This window comes from Pongo pygmaeus, chromosome 21 (assembly GCF_028885625.2).
Source record: "Pongo pygmaeus isolate AG05252 chromosome 21, NHGRI_mPonPyg2-v2.0_pri, whole genome shotgun sequence".
NCBI classification, from domain to species: Eukaryota; Metazoa; Chordata; class Mammalia; order Primates; family Hominidae; genus Pongo; species Pongo pygmaeus.
In genome coordinates, this window is record NC_072394.2 from 15,139,675 (window position 1) to 15,159,141 (window position 19,467).

A 19,467-nucleotide genomic window follows, 5' to 3' on the forward strand; every position below is an offset into this window, starting at 1 on the left:
TATTGTTTCTAGGAAGAGTTTCCAAAATCAATACTTGCAAATGTGCTTGGACCTATGGAGGCAGCTTGGCTCAGGGTGTTCTGAAATTCAGTACTTTCAGAGTCCGAGGGCTTCACTGTTGCCTCCCTTCTTCTAGGCTCAGTAAGGTCGGGCACACAGAGAAGGCTCACTATTCTCATCTTTAAAAGAGGCTGCAGCAGGGCACAGTGGGCGGATCGCTTCAGCCCAGGAGTTCCAGACCAGCCTGGGAAACACAGTGAAACCCCGTCTCTACAAAAACATTGCAAAACTTATCCAGGCGTGGTGGTGAGCACCTGTAGTCTCAGCTACTTGGGAGGCTGAGGTATGAGGATTTTGAGCCTGGGAGGTCAAGGCTGCAGTGATGGCATCACTGCACTCCAGCTTAGGTGACAAAGTGAGACCCAGTCTCAAAAAAAACACCACACATGAAAAACCCCAGAACACAAAAACAGGCTGCTTCTGACAATGGCAGCACAGCTAGACCATCATCCACAAAAGAAGCTAGATTGTTACAAGGCATCTCTCCATCCCCTCATAGCTGGTGGTGGGCACTGGCATTTAATCCAGGGTGTGGGGCAGCACGGGAGAACAGACTTGATTTAATCCCAGACAATATTCCAACAGTCCAGCGCACTATGGTAATCAGATTGATTCGAATAAAGAAGCAAAAAAAAAAAAAAAAAAAAAAAGGCAAAGAGAAAGAGCGAACCTTTGCTAATTCTGGATTTGAAGGAAAACATTTTAGTTCCTCTGCCCCACCCACTCACCCAGGGAGGATAAAGAGGGAAAGAGGGGTGCACCTCGAGTTCCTGCAGATGGACAGAGGAAGGCCAGCTTTGTCCCGCTGAGTGAGCCTGGCGAACAGCAGGAAGCTCTGCAGAGAAGGAGGCCTGTGCACCTGAAAGCAGGGATCCCATGGCCAGGGGCAAAGGGCAAAGCCACCCCTGCAGCTGGGCTGCAGCCAGTGCCACAGTGTCCTGCACATGCCTCTGGTCCCCAGCTTTCCGCTGGGACATTCTCATCTGCACTGGGCCCTCATGCCACAGCACCCCGTGGTGGGGAGGTGGCGGCTGCGGGACAGGTAGGCAGGACACAAGGTACGGCCACCTTCCTGATATGACACGTCCACTCGCAGCTGTGGCTCCACTTGCACTGCCTCTTCCCGGTGATGGAAGCCAAGGATTTATTCACAGGACACTCGAACCTCACCTCCCCACTTTGGCGGCAGGAGCAGGAGGACACGCATGGAGACGGGGGTCTCAGCAAATGCAAAGTTTTGCAGTAAGGTGCCCTGCTGGGAGGGGACTGTACAACCCTTCTCTGCCCCATCTTGGCATGAGCACCTGGGCTCTGAGGCTCGTGTCACCTGTTGGGGCTGACACGAGTGAGCCCAGTTTGGGACAATACCAGGACTGGGCTTAAGCCATGGGTGAGGGGAAGAGAAAGGGTAGCTGGCTAGAGGGTCGGCTGGCTGTGGCGCTGGCTGCTCCTCTGGCCTGCAGGTCCAACAGCCCTGCCTGGCAGAGGAGGGTGAAGGTTTGGATAAACCAACAAATCTGGACCCTAACATCCCACTTCCATATTTACTGAGACAAAGTGACTGGTGTCTGTGCCTTGCGTTCCACTGTGGGCGACAGGCTCAGGAACGGCAGCTCGCTCACTTGCTTTCTGCTGTGAACGGCACTGCCATGATCCTTGTCATTACCAACTGCTCGCCTTCCACCTGTGAGCCTGGGAGGTGGTGCAGCCCGGGCCACACGGGACAGGGTTTTCAGACAGCCTTGCCAAGGTGGCTGCCATCCATCAGAGCGCTCTGGGCAGGGCCTGGACCCCAGACCCAGGACAGAAAGGCAGGCTGGGGAGGTCACACCTGCCACGGCCAGCCTATCCTCTGGGTCCTAGACCGCAGCCCATTCCTAGGTCTCCACCCTCTGCGCTCCCGCAGCTTTTGTCCGCTTTTCCTTCCCCAGCTGTTCCATTCAGCAGCCCCCGCCACAACCTGCCCTCCCCGCATGGAGGTCTCAGAGGCCTCCATTAAGGCTGGCAGTCAAAGGCCGGCCCAGCACGTGCCGTGTCTTATCGGCCCATCTCAAGACCCTGCTCCTTCAGGCCTGGGCAACAAAAAAGGGGGCGGCCCCAGCGCCCACTAGCTTTCTGCAGCCCCACACACAAAAGGGCAGGCGACAAAGACATTTTTCGGGATGGCAGGTGTTGGTGTCGGATTCCTCCCCGAGTGCGGGGGCAGAAGAAAGGCAAGGCTGGGCTTCCCCAGGCAGCACAGACATGCAGCGGCAGGAGTGTGGGCAGGGCCCCCTGGGAGGGGAAGGCCCAGGAGGGCGAGGAGCACTGATGCAGGGTCCGCTACGGAGGGCAGCCGGTTAGAAAAGTCCCACCCCCTCCCCAAAGCAGGGTGACTGGACAAATCCACTGAAGTGTCTGTCTTACCTTGCTCAAATATTGTAATGAGACCTTTACGTGTTTTAATCTGAAGGGAAAGAACACAAAATCGAATGAATACAAACACAGCACCCCCACAGCTCCAACTTGATAATTAACACAGTGCTAATAATACATTTATCCCTGAGCTGCCCAAGCATTTCTGCAGCCTTGTCAATCAGTAAAAACTGAACATTCACTTGAAAATTCTACTTGATAGGACAAAATACAAGCCGATGTCGTGTTTACAAATGTGAAATGAGAGAGACGTTAAAACTCCCAGGATCTACGCATGCAGACCTTGTCAGGAGCCCTACAGACGCTGAACAGCACTGACAGCTATATCCTTTTCCTGCTCTCCAACTTTTCCTGACTGATTTTGTTTAAAATACAAATATAAAAGTGTTTTCAAGACAAGCATTTGAAATTCAATGGATGACCTGAAAAAATAATTGAAACCCCCTAGGTGGGCAAGTTTACATGTCTCCAAGTTTCATTTTACAGGTTTCTGAGTTACACACAGTGTGTTAATACTGGTGTGACCTGCAATGTGACAGTCCCCAGGAAGGGAACACGCAGCATCCTGTGCAGAGGAAAGCTTGGGAGGGTTCCCTGGAGCGGTGAAATTGGACCATAAGGTCACTCTCACCCACAGAGCAGCAGGGTCTCAGCAGTCACACAGAACTGAGGGGGATCTTAGCTTTTCTATGCTTTGTGACAGGTTCTTCCACCCCTTCCACGCCATCCTATTTCTTACGGCAGGGTTTCCTTGGCGAATGCATCCTCTTTCTGCATCAGGCAGAAGCTTCTCCTGAACTCTCAGCCCCTACAGCTCTCCTGAATTCTGTGTCACTAGATGACCATCAGATCTGGACAAAGGACATGTATCAGTGACGTGGACCATTGTCTGCACAGCCACAGTTGTAAACGTGGATTTTCTGCTGACCCCCTCTGCCAAGGTTGCCAAGGTTGGCACAGTGACAGGGGCAAAATTCTAAGATGGTGGCTCCAGCTGCCACCAGGAGGTGACCACTAACATTCTTTTAGCCAAGGCTCCATGAGAGAAACGTGCACTGCTATGGAGACATCTTTTCCAATCTATTGATGAAAACTGTACCTTTCTCCCAAGAAAATTATTCGGGGTTAGGAGATTCTGGATCAATAACTGATCATGGGTTGTGTATGATCCTTGGTTTGATTTCCAACCACCGTTAACACCGTTCCTTCTCCACACTTGGTTGTGCCCTTTGGGCACAAGAGGTTCTGGGCTGCTGCTGACTGTTGGTCATGGGCTAGAATGTTTTCCGTGGATCCTCGGGATGATTAATCATTTAGATTTCTGATTTCCCCCCAGTGCGCTGTGCTGAAGGGCCCCCATTTCCTCTCATGGAAGAGGGCAAACATAGAGCATATCTGCGTAGGTCTTCCTTGAGTTGAGGAAGTTCGGCTTTTAGAGCACCATGCCACTGACACCCTCCAGTGTGAGCAAAGGGTCTCTTTATGAAGGCGCTCCTTGATCTCACTCCTCTGCAGCCCCTCAGCCCTGGTTATGCTGTGCGTACAGGCACCCGATTGGTAGAAACCAAGAAAGCAGATGGCGCAGCTAACAATGGAGGACTTGTTTGTAATTGCTGATGAGGACTGGGTTGCCCCTCTCCTGTGCGTCCCCAGACGCAGCCTGGTGTGGTGTGCTGGACCACAAAGAATGTCTCAGTAACTGCCAATCCATGGTTGAGTTAAGGAGATGCAAAGACAGAGACAGTTGGGGGCTGCCTTGATTATTCCATGGGGCTCAAATGTCACTTGCCCTTGACACACGGCAGTGCTCCCAAAGGGTGGGGTTCCAGTCGTGGAGCAGAGGAGTAAGCTGTCAGCTTCCTGATACATCTCTGGGGTACGCACAGGGCATTGACCAACCTGGGCAGTGTGGAGGGCACCTGGAGGGCAATGTGCTTGGAGATGGGGGGTGGGAAGAGGCGAGGAGGGACCTGACGTCTGGGGGGGATAGGGGAGAGACACAAAGCCTAACTGTCCTATCCCTTTGTCAAATGAGCAGCAGATATGTGCCAGGCACTGTTTTAGGCTCTGGGTTACAGTGGTGACCAAAGCAGATGAAACCGCTGCCTCTGGGGGATCTGGGAGAAAAGTTACAGCATGCAGTCTAATGAGGGGATATCACCCCTTGGGGTGGCAAAATAGCCTACTGTTTATATGCATACAGCACAGGTATAAGTACTGTAAGTAAACAGATACACAGTGTTTCTGTGGTGTTTCAGGGGAGGGGACAAATTAGGAAACCAAAATGTCTCAAAATGTCTCAGAAGGCTCCACAGTGGGGTGACAATGGATTAAAGGTTGTGACAGCCGGGCTCGATGGCTCACGCCTGTAATCCCAGCACTTTGGGAGGCCGAGGCAGGTGGATCACCTAAGGTCAGGAGTTTGAGACCAGCCTGGCTAACATGGTGAAATCCTGTCTCTACTAAAAATACTAAAAAATCAGCTGGGTGTGGTGGCGGGCGCCTGTAATCCCAGCTACTTGGGAGGCTGAGGCAGGAGAATCGCTTGAACTGGGGAGGTGGAGGTTTCAGTGAGCTGGGATCACGCCATTGCACTACATCCTGGGCAACAGAGCGAGACTCCGTCTCAAAAAAAAAAAAAAAAAAAAGTTGTGACACTGGGTTATAGGGTTACAGTGTCTTAAATTGGAAGTCATTTTTACCTATTTGTGGTGCTGGGAATCGAAGCCAGCCCCACTCATATCTAAGAGTAGTTGAGCGAGACTCCTCGGGGACGGCCCTTAGCAGTTTAACTCAGACACCGAAAGGCCAAACTGTGGCCAACTGGCGGCTCAGACACAGAGTTGAGCCAGGGGAATCCAGAAGTCACTTCTGAAGAAAGATGTCTTGCTTCTTCCGCCTTGTGTGACTTCTCTGATACTCTGGATATCAACAGGGATTTAAAGCAGCACAGGAAACAAGAGGCTGGCTGGAGATGTGTTGTGTTCTGTGCAGCTCCGCCTAGCAGAGGCGTTCCAGGAATTGGTGGGCCTTTCTATGGCATGCTTTCTCCAGCTGTACTCACTGGGATAGCAAGAGAGCAAGGCTTTGAACCAAGCTTCTTGCCTCTGAAGAAAGGCTGCCATCCAGAACCGCCACCTGGGATGAGGCTGGGCAGGGTCAGACAAGAAACGCTGCTGCCTGTCCCTGGATCCTGGTTACTGAACAGTCAGTGTGGAAAATGATTAACTGGTTCAAGATAATTAGGAAAGAGAATGATTTTGAGAGCTGGCATGGATGAGGGAGAGAAAGAGTGGACTAGGGCTCCAGCTTTAGGCAAGTGCTAAATATCCTACCAGCAGGAAGGCGGACAGAGTGGGAGATCAGAGAGCTGTCTGGGCTATTCAGACCCCTTGGAATGGCTCTGAGGAAGGGAACAGGTGCAGGCAGTGGATGGGGTAAGCCCACACACTCAACACTGGCAACCCAAAGCCAGTGGGAATTAGCCAGCCTAATTAACATCTCCAAATGGCCCAAGGATGGCTTCCAGTATTTCCAATCCAGCAGCAGTGGCTGTGTCCTGGCCCTGGCTCTGACTCCGGGTTTGGCTTCCTCTTTCTGGTTGTTGGTCTTACCCATCACCCTTGGTTCAGAAGCCGAAAGCTGGGACAGCTGGACCGGCAGGAAGGGAGGGAGGAAGGGAAAGTGAGTGGAGCGTGTGCCTGTATATGTGCTGCTCCCGTGCAGGGGCTAAGTGAGCAGGTGGATCATTGGTAAAAAAATTTTCCTGGCATTTTTTTTCTTTCTCTCCCATGACTACAATGTACTTGTGTGTGGCTCTATGACTAAACTAAATTATAAATTTAAAATTAATATCTTGGTGTCAACTTTCTTGTTAGGCCATCATAAAGAAACATTTCCAGACCCTCTCACTCTCACGGAACATAAACACCAAGATTTCCGCTGCATCTTAGCCATGGGAAGTCTGTGTACTTTACCAGACTGAATTCACATGAGTGAGAGGCCACACAGGACCCGAACATTCACAGCAGCAATATTCACAGTGACCAAAAGTGGAAACAGCCCGAATGTCCATCAACTGATGAATGGACCAATAAAATGTGGTCTATCCGTACAGTGGAATATTTGGCAATAAAAAGAAATGGAATACTGATATGGGCTACACATGGAGTCACCTTGAGAATATGCTAAAAGAAAGAAGTCAGCCACCAAAGACCACATATGAGATGATTTTATTTATATGAAATGTCCAGAATGGGCAGGTACATAGACACAAAAAGTGGATTTGTGGTAATTTAGAGTTGAGGAGTGGGCGGGGAGAAGGGGGATTGACTATCGGCAGGCTGTTTAAAGCGGGGGATGAAATGTTACAGAATTTGATTGTGGTAATGGTTGCATAACCTACTGACTAGACCAAAAACATTGACTTGTATACTTCATATGGCTGAATTGCACGATATGTGAATTAGATCTCAATAAGCTGGTTTTTAAAATGGCAAAATGGAATAGAAGGTGGTCTGGGTGGCACTACTATTCCCATGATTCCAAAAGTGACACAACAGAAGTGGCTCCAAGATTTCAGAAAAAAAATCCCCCCGGGCACCCAGGCAAGCAGGGGAATGAGGGCAGCTGTGAGGTTCTGTAGATACCACCAGCACCTCTCCTGCTGCTCCACCCCCCAAACCTCACACCACCCTCAAAGCAAATAGGGCCACCCCACCGCTGGCACATTGCTTTTCAGTGACTTGTTTTCCCTTCCAGGTTGTCTCCCAAGCTTATTCTAACTTGAATTGATCTGTCTTGAAACAACTCAGGAGTGACTGGGGCAGTGAGGTGGGATTACCGTGTGATTTGTCCCAAGATACAATGGGAGTGTGTGCGCCACTCAGGACTATTTTTAAAAAATTTCCCTAATAATCAACAGCTCAAGAAAATGTAGCAGTTAGATCCATGGTGATTGTGGGAGGATGGTGAGTTGTAGGTATTTCTGTGAGGTGTCTGAGGAAACACTGCAGAAGCAATGGAAGTGTCTGGTAGTTTTACCAATAAAAACTGTCTTGTCCTCAGAAAGGAATTTTGGCCCATAATTAAGATACTTTCTATATGTGAATTATTTCTGTGGTGCTCCTTTTGAATTGCAAAGTAGGCAACCCTTTAGCTAAATTTCTCAGTTATCCGTGCCAAAGTGGGTGTGTCTTTGCCACTGTATAAATCGTACGGGCCATACATTCTAGAAAACAGTCCTTTCTGCCTTCAGGGAGGAACATTTTGCTGTTGCCACTGAAGAAGGGCTCCTCTCCCCCACTGGGTTGTTCATTCCTGTGGGTGGGTCCCCCACAGCAGGCACGGAGAGGCAGGGGGGCTGTAGGGTGGAGCAATGAGTCCTGTCTGAGAACGGAGAGGCCTAAGTGCTCGAGCTCTGGTCTGGACATGACCAGCCACCTGGTGATGGAAAAACCAGCCTGCCTCCCTCCTTCCTTCTCCGTGGTGATCTATTTCCTCTGGGACTCTCACATGTGATGCTGTTTGGTCAGCGACTGTCACCCTGGTCCGGAGCGCCCAGCCTCACGAAGCTGCAGGCCCAGATGTTACCTGGAGGCTGTGGTGCTAACTGGAATTGCGCTGTTTCTCCAGCTGCTTCTCTGCACCCTAGGGATGTAGCTAGGGAGCAGGGCTTCCCTAATGACTGCGCATGAGCTCTGGGATGCACGCTGACTGCAGAGTCTACCCAAACACATTCAGCAGCAATGGCAAGGCAAGGTGTGCACACTTCCTGTTTTGTCTGAGATTAGGGGTATGGGGGAGTGGAACCTTCCCAAGCCAGACCCGTGATTCCTTTTCCATATCCTCAGGCAATCTCACAGATCACACAATCCCACACAGGAGAAGACAGATGCTGGGATGGTGGAGGCCACTTGTTCCCACCACAGGTCACAGCTGAGTGCTGCCGGAAAGGCAAGAGGAGCCTCTGCATGGGGGCACAGGTAGGTGGAACGTGTCCTCTATGCATCTGGATTTTATTGTCTCATATTCTTGAAGTGGCCACAAAATAGGGTTTTCCCTATTCTTTCTTGGCATTGTCCACTGTGATGCTACTAGGTTTCTTGCGTACTGAGAAGTGAATTTGGCCACATCAATGCTGTAAATACGTAAAGTTACTTATTTCAAAATGGATGGGCATGTTTCCCATTTTTAAGGGATTTTATTCCTTCTGCTGTTTGAGGGACTTTAAAGGCTAATGGGCAAAAAGGAACCGGCAGGTTAAGTTCCTGTTATCATCCTATATCTTCCTGGAAAAGGACAGTATAAAATATTCTTTCTTCTTTCTGTCAGAAGACTTAACTGCGAATAAGAGAGGTTCCATTTGGCCTCTGCTTTGGTTTGGCTGTTCCTAAACAGGAATTTGAGCAAACCCACTGAGGCTTCTAGGAGGCCCTTCAGCAGCTGAGGTTGTGCATGCACCACCTGCTGAGCCAGGAGGACTTGAGGGCCAGTCACGATTCACAAGGAATGTGAACCCGAGGTGACGGGAACTTCAGGTTCTTCTGAAACATATTCTCAAGGTTATTTCAAATAAGCTTTAATTAAGATTTATTTCCAAAAATTGTCTCTCAGAAAAATTCCTGGTATCTGCCAGCCATCTCTTGGCAACTGCTAAAGTGTCCCCTGAGCTGTAATTAGCAGTCAGGCAGGAGGAAGATGCCACCTGCACTTAAAACCCTGTAAGGACTGGGAACCCAGAACCTAACGCAGCATTTCATAGAAAAAGCCGCACCTTCAGAGTTCGGCCAAAGGAACAGATTCAGTGCAAGGTTGACACTTCAAAATGAATGATCTCAGGCCACTTCTTATTCTGGGAACCTATGAATACTCCCAGCACCAGCCCCAGGGTTGTGAGGAGTTGTCACTGTCCCCGCAGTGGCTCTGAAACATGTGGTTTCTTTCTCTCTGCTCTTCTCACATTTACTATCCTCCATCTTTTTATTTTTGTCCATGGGCCTTCCAGTTCTCAGACATTAGGCAATGTGGGGAAGTTCCAAACCAGCTGGCAGGATGCTTAGTAGAATATCTAATACACACGAGGCAAGTTTTCATTCTCCTCAAGTTCACAAGGCAAATGGCGTGGTCCATCTCAGGGAAATCTCAACCCAAGTGGCCTAAACCACTGGCTGGCTATCTTTTTGACATGTGGTTATAGTTTGGAGGAAACTTATCTGAGCTTATTAATAAATAGCCATTTTTTTTTTTTTGTGGCTCACGAGTGTCTGCCTTTCTGCAATAAGACTTCAAGCTTCACAAGGGAAGGAGAGACACAGGCCTGCATGAGATTCCCAGAGCCTTATTTTGTGTTGCCTGAAGTGCCCTGCACAGTCCTGCTCAGTGGGAGCCTCCAGGGGCAACAAGGGCCACGTTAGAGATGGTAACATCTGACAGGTAGCAGCGGTACTTTTCTAGCCAAGCAAATGAAAAGAATGCTTGTCTCATCTCTTCCAGAGCTGACACCGAGGAGAGTAAAAAAGTTTTAAAAGAACAAAGGGATGACGAAGCACGAAGCCTAAAGTGGTGCTAAACAAGGTGATCGATAATTCCCTTTAAAACCCTCGAGACCATCTACGAAAGCACCTCGAATCAAGTTTCAGTTACTCGGTCTGTGGATTCGCCGGCTCCTGACTTCCCCTGCCTTTCTCCACACCGGCTTCTTATCAGATTTCTTGTCGGTGGCCCACTTTCACTAAGAGACTGGGAAGGAGGGGGCAGATGAAACATAATTACGAGTGTTTGCTCTGCATCTTGCATCAGGCCCACACATCTGTGGTCTAGAGACACACCTGTGCTGCTTAAAGCAACAGCCTGATTCCTTTCTGTCCTCCTTTCTATTCACTCTTGTTGCATGTAGGAAAGAAATCCCATGTACCAGTCTCTAAAGAATTTACAGTCCATTATGAAGAGGAGACACACACACAGGATAAAGGCTTACATATGCTAAGGAAAATCAAGATATACATAATCACAAGTTAGATGGCACTAAAATTAGGGCCTAAATATTACAGAGAGGATTTAGGGCAGTGGTTCTCAGTCCTGCCTGCATGTTAAAATACCCTGTTTTATTTTCTTTTTAAAAATTCCATGCTCAGGCCACACACCCCAGACCAATAAATCTGAATCTAGTGGAGGGACTCAAGCATCAGTATCTTTACAGCTTCACAGGCGATTCCAATGTGCAGCTAGAGTTGAACACCACTGGGTCTTGGTGATGGAATGATAGCTGGTAAAAAAACTTTCTATCAATGTTGTACCATCTTTCCAAGAAGAATACATCTTAAATTGGAAAAAATCAAAGCAAAAGTGGTCAGAATCAAACCGGTTATGAGGGAAGGAAGACTTGGGCTGTGTCCAGAAGGGATTATGGGGGTAGAAGAAACATCTGTGCAAGGCAGTTGTCTGTAGGACATGTGGCAACACTTTGGCCAGCTACAGCCAAGTGTGCTGAGGATGCTGAGTGGGATGGCTGACTTATTGAATAGATGGTCATATCAGATAGTTTGTATTTAAGGAAAACTTCTGGGTCGGGTGCAGTGGCTCACACCTGTAATCCTAGTACTTTGGGAGGCTGAGGTGGGCAGATCGCTTGAACCCAGGAGTTCAAGACCAGCCTGGGCAACATGGTGAACCTGTCTCTATAAGAAATACAGAAATTAGCTGGATGTGGTGGCTTATGCCTGTAGTTCCAGCTACTCAGGAGGCTGAGGCTAGAGGATTGCTTGAGCCTGGGACGGGGAGGATGCAGTGGGCTGTGCTCACACCACTGCAATCCAGGCCTGGGCGACAGAGTGAGACCAAAAGGGAAAACTTCTGGATTCTCTGAATAGAGTAAAATTTGACTCTGGCCTTTAGTATGAATAAAGAGCTGGTAGCTACAGCTCTGATTATGGGATTATCACTGTAGGGTGGGCACAGGGCTGGCATTTCCATGTGGAATGGGGAGGTGAAGGTTGAGTTGGCCCTGATTCCAACTTGCCCATGACCTTCGGTGGTCTCTTCCTGGGTTGGTCTTCAGCTTGCTCCAAATTAATGTGACAGGGTTAGACATGATCTTTCCTGAAGTCGCTTCTAGTTCAACATTCTATGATGTTCTTTGCTGGCTTCAGCAAAGTTATGGGGAAGCTGAACACATACAATTCAAAAGAAGTACTATTAATTAAAACCGTATTAAGACCACTTTAACAGGGAGGGAATGAATATGAATGCGATGAATCTGTCACATGACTATCCTTTCAATGAGCGGGGAAACTCTTTTTGGGGGTTTGGGTTAGGATTTACTTGTGCTGTTTCTGGGAATTAACTTGATTATTAACTGCCCAGTGAAACAGCCAAGGAAGATTGCCTGTCAGGACTGCATGCAGAATGACAAGCTGCATATGGTGCGGAGGCCTTAGCAAGCAAAAGCTGAGTGTAGCCATATCCCTCTGGGCAAAGGCTGGTGAGTTCTAAGAGGAGTTTGTGTAGTGTCTACATCTCAGATTTGCTTTGGGGCGAATGTGTAACATAAGTGCCTCCATCTGCAGTTTTAGGAGAAGATTTTATTGGCCACCAAAATGACTCAGTGACACTAGGCAGAGACTTCTGGTAAAGGTTCTGCAAACTTAACATAATGACTGTGTTGTAGAAGAAAAGCTACAAAAGTCTTTTTCATTAGGTAAGTGACATAATAACCCTTTCCACGAGGGTGTCCAAGCAATCGTGTGAAAGATGAAAGTTTGCAGTTTTGTGAAATAGCAGGAATGGCAGTGGCATCCTAAGACCGACTCAGACTAATCTGGTTTAAGCTCCAAATACGACCTACATTAAAAGTGGCAGACTCTGATGAAGCATAGTGAGGAATTTTCTCCCACTTGTTCTAAATCCTGGAGCCTTGACAATCCAACATATCATAAAGGAGGAAGCATTTCTGACCATATCGTGGAGAAATCAAACGCTGTGTTTATGCAGGGCTAACAAATAAACAAAGACCTGTGCTCCCTCTGCTGGCTCTCTATAGCAATATTGAAGCAGAAAGGAACCATACGTAGTATTGGCATCTTCAGCAAACACAAGTCAGTTTGGGTATTCTGAGAAGAACCACTCATTTAACTTGGTTTTGAACATTCTTTGAGAAAAATCTATCTTTGTCAACTTCTGACAAAGGCACTTGGAAATTCTTAAAATTAGATATTAAATGAGACATACCTGTAGCCCTTGGCTACCAGATTGCTAGCTGTGACCGTAATAGTGATCTGGGGATTGATTTATCAACAGACACAAGTGGATTCCTTCAAAATTTTTAGATCCAGACACAATCTTTAAGGCAGTTCTGAAAAAAAATCTCAGGTCCAATGTAAAGTTCCTTTTTTCTCTTTTATAAGAGCAACTTCTAAAAAGTAAAGATTTACACTATTTATATCTTTTCTGATAATGTCAAACACTAGACTTGATTTTCCAAATCATTAGCATGCAGAAGAATGACCTCATGGTGAACAGATGCACTTGGCTGTGAGCTGCAGTGATTACATCAGTCCCTCCCAGCAGTCGAGGGTGCCCATTCCAGTTAACCCTTTCAAGGCCTCTCTGCCGGTCCCTCTTTCTTGGTGATATGATTGAAAGCACACATTTAGTCCCCCACCCCAATATGTGTGTGTGTGTGTGAGAGAAATGTATATGTGTATATAAATGTATTTATACATAAAACATATATATGTAAATTGCAACCAATATTTTAATACTGGCTACATTTTAGATTATTTAGATTATTTAGTGCTGGTCAAAAAAGGAAGGTAAACTATAGTGCTAGGTAAAAAAGTAGTTGAAATATCTTTACATGTCAGGTGTTATCAATCCAAGTAATGGACGGAATAGATACAAGGTAGATATGATGGTCTTTAAAAATATTTTCTGATTAGGAAAATAGATTTTGTTTTGAAAGCTCTTTGAAAAAAGCTGAGCACTCATATATTAGCAGCTACACCACCATGTGTGGTTGACGGCGCATCCTGAATGCAAGCCTGTTCACCTGGCCAACCCACCCCCCCGCAGGGCTTGTTGGGCGGATGGGTAACAGCACCTGGATGGGGAGAGTCAGAAGCAGAGGGCATTTTCCAACAGTGGAAGCTTCAGGCACAGGCCACTCCCACTGAGCGCATCTCCCACTTTTACTTCAGACTTAAAGGCTGATACTGGGGCTTTCCCTCTAGAAGCGGGGGCTGCACGCTGCTTTCTGGCTTGCTGCTACCAATACAGGGCGGAATGAATGCAGTGTTCAGGTGACGCTCCCTCTTCATTAATAATAAAGCCCTGGTGGTGAGGATACAAAGAAAACCTAGGAGCCCCTAATTCCTCAGATTGTGCATATGCATGTGAGCCCAAGCCCAAGGCCCTGCTTTGATGACACTGAGGGCCAGAGATGGTCTGATTGGGTCCTAAGTGCACTGTGGGAGCTTAAGCCGCTCAGGGTCAATTTTTCCAGTTGGCTTGTTGCTTGGAAGAACAGACTTCACCTCAATTTCTTAGTTTAAGCTGGCTGGCTCATCTGGGTTTGATCGCACTTGCCCTAAGAACATAACAGTGTAAACAAATGACAAATGTTTTCATCTGTAGAAGTAGTAACAGATAGCGGACAGGGATTCGTCAAAAGCGAAGCCAGTATGTAAACGAGAAGATGCTTCTGAAAACGTGCTTGTCTATGGTGCTGAAATGCTCTGTCCTCATTGTACTGCCCCACATTTCAGTTCAAATCAAGATTATATCTAGTTCATTCCTACTCAGTGTTATGAGCAGATATGCAAAGAATTAAAACAGAACATTATGCCTAGACTTAAAAATCACACTTAAGGATAGGTATGATAGACGTATAAAAAATTTTCCCACTCAACACTGAATTCCTCAAACCATGAACACTAAGAAATGTAATACTGATGTTAATAATTTGAAAAGCGGAGGGAGTAGCATTTGTCTTGATATTCCATGTTTGGTTTCACGTTCCTTTTAGAAGAGTTCCAATGTCCACCCTCACATGCTGTCAGAATCTTTATTCTGCTAAGCAATTTTCAAAAATATGACGTTCTTGAAGAAGCCTATTGACAATCCTCTCCAAGTAGAGTTCTTAAAAACTCAAATTGCTCCTAGAATCTCACTCATTTCAATTGGTTTAAATAATTATGGATGTTTGGAAAAGATCAAATTAGTTTATACAGAGGCTAAAATATACATAGAAAACAGTCCATCATTATTCATTTTGATAATATCTTAATAATCTTAAGAATGTAACAGTTAAGGAATGAAAACATCTAGTTATTATTTACATGTTTAATTTTAAGAAGTAAAAAGCTTTCTCAAGAGTTAAAACAAACAAACAAAAAACAAAAAACAACCTGCACTGAAAAATCAAGTGCTCACGAAGAGGGGAATAATCTCATGAGGGTGGGAAAAAGCTGAATGAGATCTTTTTAAAATTAGCTTTGCTACAGATCCCTCATGTTCTTTCACTGAAAAATTAGAAACGATTTAAAATCTCTAGCCAGACAGAGTATGAAATCTTCATTTCCCTTGAAACGAATTTTTTTTTTTTGTCTTAGATAGAATGTTGGCAGAGTGTATAAAAGAATTCAATTCACAGCTGTTCCACTTTTTTAATGTAAGAAACATTAATCAAAGCTTTAAGTTATAAGCTTTTCTCATGTTGCTTAGTATTCCAGTTCAACAAAGATCAATAGAGGCCATCCCAGTGTTCCTTGACGCCTCACCAGGAAGCAGAGGCGTGATTATGCAAATCGCGCTGCTCCTGCACCTCTGCCAGCCTGCTTATCTCCCAAGCCTTCTGCCTGCTGCTCCTGGCTCCCTGCGCAAGTGCGTGCCTCTCCCTCTTATCTCCCAACAAAGCTCCGAGAGGCAAGGATTGAGGCCAGCGATGTTAAACAATGATGCATGGCTGATTTTATTTGTAAGTGATTTATTTCACTGGATTTAATTTTTTTTCACTTTGTGTATAAGATATTTGTTAACAAGTCAGAATAGGAGAAGTAAGGCAGTGTTCAGAGACAATTGACACAGGTTAGAAATCTATTAAGCACTCTAACAGTTTCATTTAAAGCAGTGGAAGAAGAAGGAAGCTCCTCACTGAGAATCTCAACATGCATTGGCTAAATATCCCATTTATTCTCTGAAAGGCAATTAATCTGTAATTATATGCAGAAATTTACAAGTAATAATTCTATTATTTGAAAGAAACACACAGTAATCGTATAATCTGTTTAAGTGGCAGTACATGTATTTTCCCCCCCAAACTGGAAATATACAAAGAATAAAAACCTAAAAACAAGGAAATCTATGGAAGCTTTCACAATTTTCCACTGGCCCTAATAAATGAAAATTATTGTAAGCTGGTTTCTAAACGGGTTCCACACCAGGTGCTGCTCCGGTCGGCGGCTTGTCCACATGACACAAACCACTCCAGAGAGACACGCACACTGCACTGCTGTAATGATGGACCCCGGGACACTGTCCTTCCATGTCTCCTGCATTAATCCCTGACCTTCGAATCTCGGCAGCATAATCCCCATTTAGCATTAGTAGCAACGGCTTCCACTGTGAGGAACTCTTTTTTGATAAGTAAGCACTGATTCGGGCATTGCTTTTAAACAGCATATTCCCAGCTCAGCAAGAAACCCACACTCTTGAATGAACCGGAGCACATTACTGAGAAAAAGTTCATTAACCTTGCTAGATTTGAAGGTTAACAGGATAGCTGAAGAAAGGAACTGAGTGAACAGCTCGAATACAAAACAAATTAAAATGAATGTCATCATTCCTTTTGATATTCATTAGTTGATTCAGAGGGAGAATGCTCTTCTTAAATTTGCAAGCATTTATCTGTGAAAAACAGGTGTACATCTGCTGCTCGAATGCGTCTTAAGCGCGTGAGAGAATAATGTAGACACTCACCCGTTCCGCTGAGGGAGTAGCTGGGAGAGGGAGAAAAGACTTGGGCTGCGAAATCCTCGAATGTCATTACTTCGCGGTGGTTCTGAATTATTGCTTCGAGATACAGAGCTCGCTCTTCATAGCTGCGGTAATCGGTTAAGGAAACAAGTACACGTGCAAAGTGGCATGCAGAGCAGTGACAGAATTCACTTTTAATACCGTTGTGCAATTTTTTCTGTCTAAAAAAGTATCCTGCAGGTTCTTTACCATCTTGCAGAAAATTATTAGTCATAATTCATACCCAAATTCTGGTTTTGAGACCTAAGTTTCTCTTAGACTTTAATTCCATTCAATACTAGTAACCCTAAAAACACGTAAAGCAACAGTTACAGAATAACATCGTAAGATCATTAGGGTTGATTTAAACAAAAACAAGAGATACTGATTGCAATAGCATCTCTTTCCACTGACAGTGGTAGATCTTTTACGTCCTATTTCAGTGGATAAAACATTCTTAGTCTACTGACATATGAGTTGATACTTCAAGCAACTTGGTGATACGACAGTGCAGACATTTCTTAAAAATAAGAAGCAAGTTACTGGGAAAAGAGAAGGCTAGGAAGATAGATTCTGAGGGGGCATCAGAGCCTCTAACCAAGACAAGCTGTGAACATTGGAAAATAAGAACTACTATGTGAGAGAATCTACCAAGAGTGCACAGTGCAATTTTTAAAAAAAAGACTACTGCCTTTTAATTAAAACTGCAGTCTGGAACACACAGCATTCAAATGTGTAATCAAAAACCAGTCACCAATAAAACTTACAAGCGTAACACACTGAAGCAACTTTCCAGCTGTCTTAATAGGACCCCTGCGTGTGGCAGGCTTTCACAGGGCAGAAAGCAAATCTTCCCCTTTTGTGTGTGGCTTCTGTTTCCTTAGAAGGTGAATCATGCACTTCCAATAACAGGATAACGTCAGAACAATCCGACAATGGATGGAGGCACTGCACATACGACGTTATGAATTAACACTTGGGGAAGTCCGCATGACGTCTCATTTTCCCCTTCCTCATTATCAATGCAAAAGTTAAAAGACATGTTTCAGTCGTTTTGAAAATCATGCTAATTCTCCAGGAACACAGGGAATGTGGATCACCATCAGTTTATTATTGGCAGCTCCAGAAGAGGAAAAGTAACTCTAGCATTTCTCACTACATTTTCAAACTATCTTTTCAAAATGGCCTCTTTAAAAATACAAGTTGGTGACAATTACGTCCTTTCAATCAGCTTTCAAGACAGCATGTGTTTTTAAATGGTCAAATACTTTTCTGCTTTCTTATGGCAAAGTATGCACACCGATCTCTAAATGCAGGCTCTTCCTCTCCCTACTCCTTCAGTTATATTCAGAGGATAATTTTCATACCATGAGGAGACCAGAGGCATTCTAGGGCTGTGCTATCCCGTACAGTAGCCACAAGCCACACGTGGATATCTCATTTTAAATCTGAATTAATTAAAGTAAAAAGCTAAAATTCAGTTGCTTTGCCCCCTCCCCCCGGCTTGCTATATTTTAAGCACTCAATAGCCGCACGTGGCTAGGGGTTCTATACTGGATTGCACAGATACAGGACATGCCTGTCACCGTGGAAAGCACTACTGGACAGCGTGCTGCCAGAATTTCTCCGTAAGTTTGTTCTATACAACCTCAAGCAAGGAAAATGAGTTTGAAGATTTCCAAAGTGGCCCCTCTAATGATTTATGATTTTTTATATAGATGGGCACAACCGCCCAAGGCCTGGGCAGCATGAGCCTGAACTGGCTTCTCGACTGTGGGCTGAACTCCTGGTGACTCGCCTTAATGAACAGGCTGCCAAACTTCCTCAGCGAGAGGTGCCTGCTCAGGCCCAATTCTAGAGGGACACACTAATGCCATTCACGTCTCATTATGAACACACTTATTCTGCACAGCACTTGGCTGTCGCCACAGCTCGGCCCTCCGTGCATGGCCCCAGCAAGCCGCTGGTCCGGGGAACAGCAGGACGTTAGGCCTGAGTGGCCGTCTGGCGAACAGGCACTCTGACACTAAGCTGGCACGTGCTGGCCCAGCAGGGGCTGAGCGAGGCGTGACAAATTACTCAAAGAGCTGAGCTAAACTTATGGCTGACAACCACCTGAGCCTTTGGACCGCCGTGGCCCGCTGTCAACGCTCAATTCATGGCTCCCCCTTTCAGTCCGTCGTCTGCTTGTGGGCCTGGGTTAGAGCAGGCACGTCCCTCTAAAGACCTGTCATGCTCTGCCTAGCATCGTCCTGCTATTTCCTGAAAGGCCCCACTGCGTCCAACACATCCACATACAGTGCTTGGGACAATGGTGAACAAAAAGGAAATGCGTGTGCATTTTGCTAACTACTCTACGGAAGCCACGTATCTGGAAAGTGGCTGGCTATGTTAATTAAGCTCATGATCAAACCTACAAAGGGACGTTTTGCATAATACCATATGAACTGACCCCAGACGGCAGCCCACCGTCCCTATCCTGGATGGCACTATCCAATTGTCATAAGCTTGTCTTTGTCAAGGCTGAGAGATCTGGGCACCTTAGAGGAAGTCCAGCACTATATTTAGAGGAGTAATAATGAAGTTGTGAGATTCTCTGATTCAATGAATATTTATGGTCTGACTCCTAAATTAAGGCAGTAGGAGACAGAAAACATAAAGGTGCTTCCAGAACTGGATCCTGGAGGAGGAAGTGTTTCCTTCATAGAAGGTTCCTGACCCTGACATCCATGTCCCCGACTGTCACACACAGCCCACACTCTCCCGCCCACTAACTGGAGTGTTAACAGTGCTAAACTGGGTGCTGTCATTTAGACAAACATCCATTAGGGATTGGGGTGAGACCAGGAGATCATCAAATACATTTTCGCTCATGGCCCAAGCCAGGGCATGTAAATACCCTGACAAAGAGAAAACAAATATCCCCTTAGCTCTGGCAGCGTTTAGAAACAGCCAAGGAGCCTGTGGGTGCCAAAAATCATT

At 46.1% G+C, this 19,467-nt stretch overlaps 1 protein-coding gene across 4 annotated transcripts in view; it reads right to left on the reverse strand.

The window, feature by feature from the left end:
* The window catches only part of RALGAPA2 (Ral GTPase activating protein catalytic subunit alpha 2), a 330,652-nt gene that overhangs the window by 4,344 nt on the left and 306,841 nt on the right, over window positions 1–19,467 (reverse strand). For 3 of the 4 annotated variants that reach the window (XM_063659353.1, XM_063659357.1, XM_063659359.1), the window contains one exon: window positions 16,450–16,571. In XM_063659353.1, the coding sequence (XP_063515423.1) occupies window positions 16,450–16,571 (122 nt within the window). Of the gene's footprint in view, window positions 1–2,466; window positions 2,507–16,449; window positions 16,572–19,467 lie in introns of all 4 variants that reach the window. The other variant, XM_063659354.1, reaches the window with a different exon arrangement.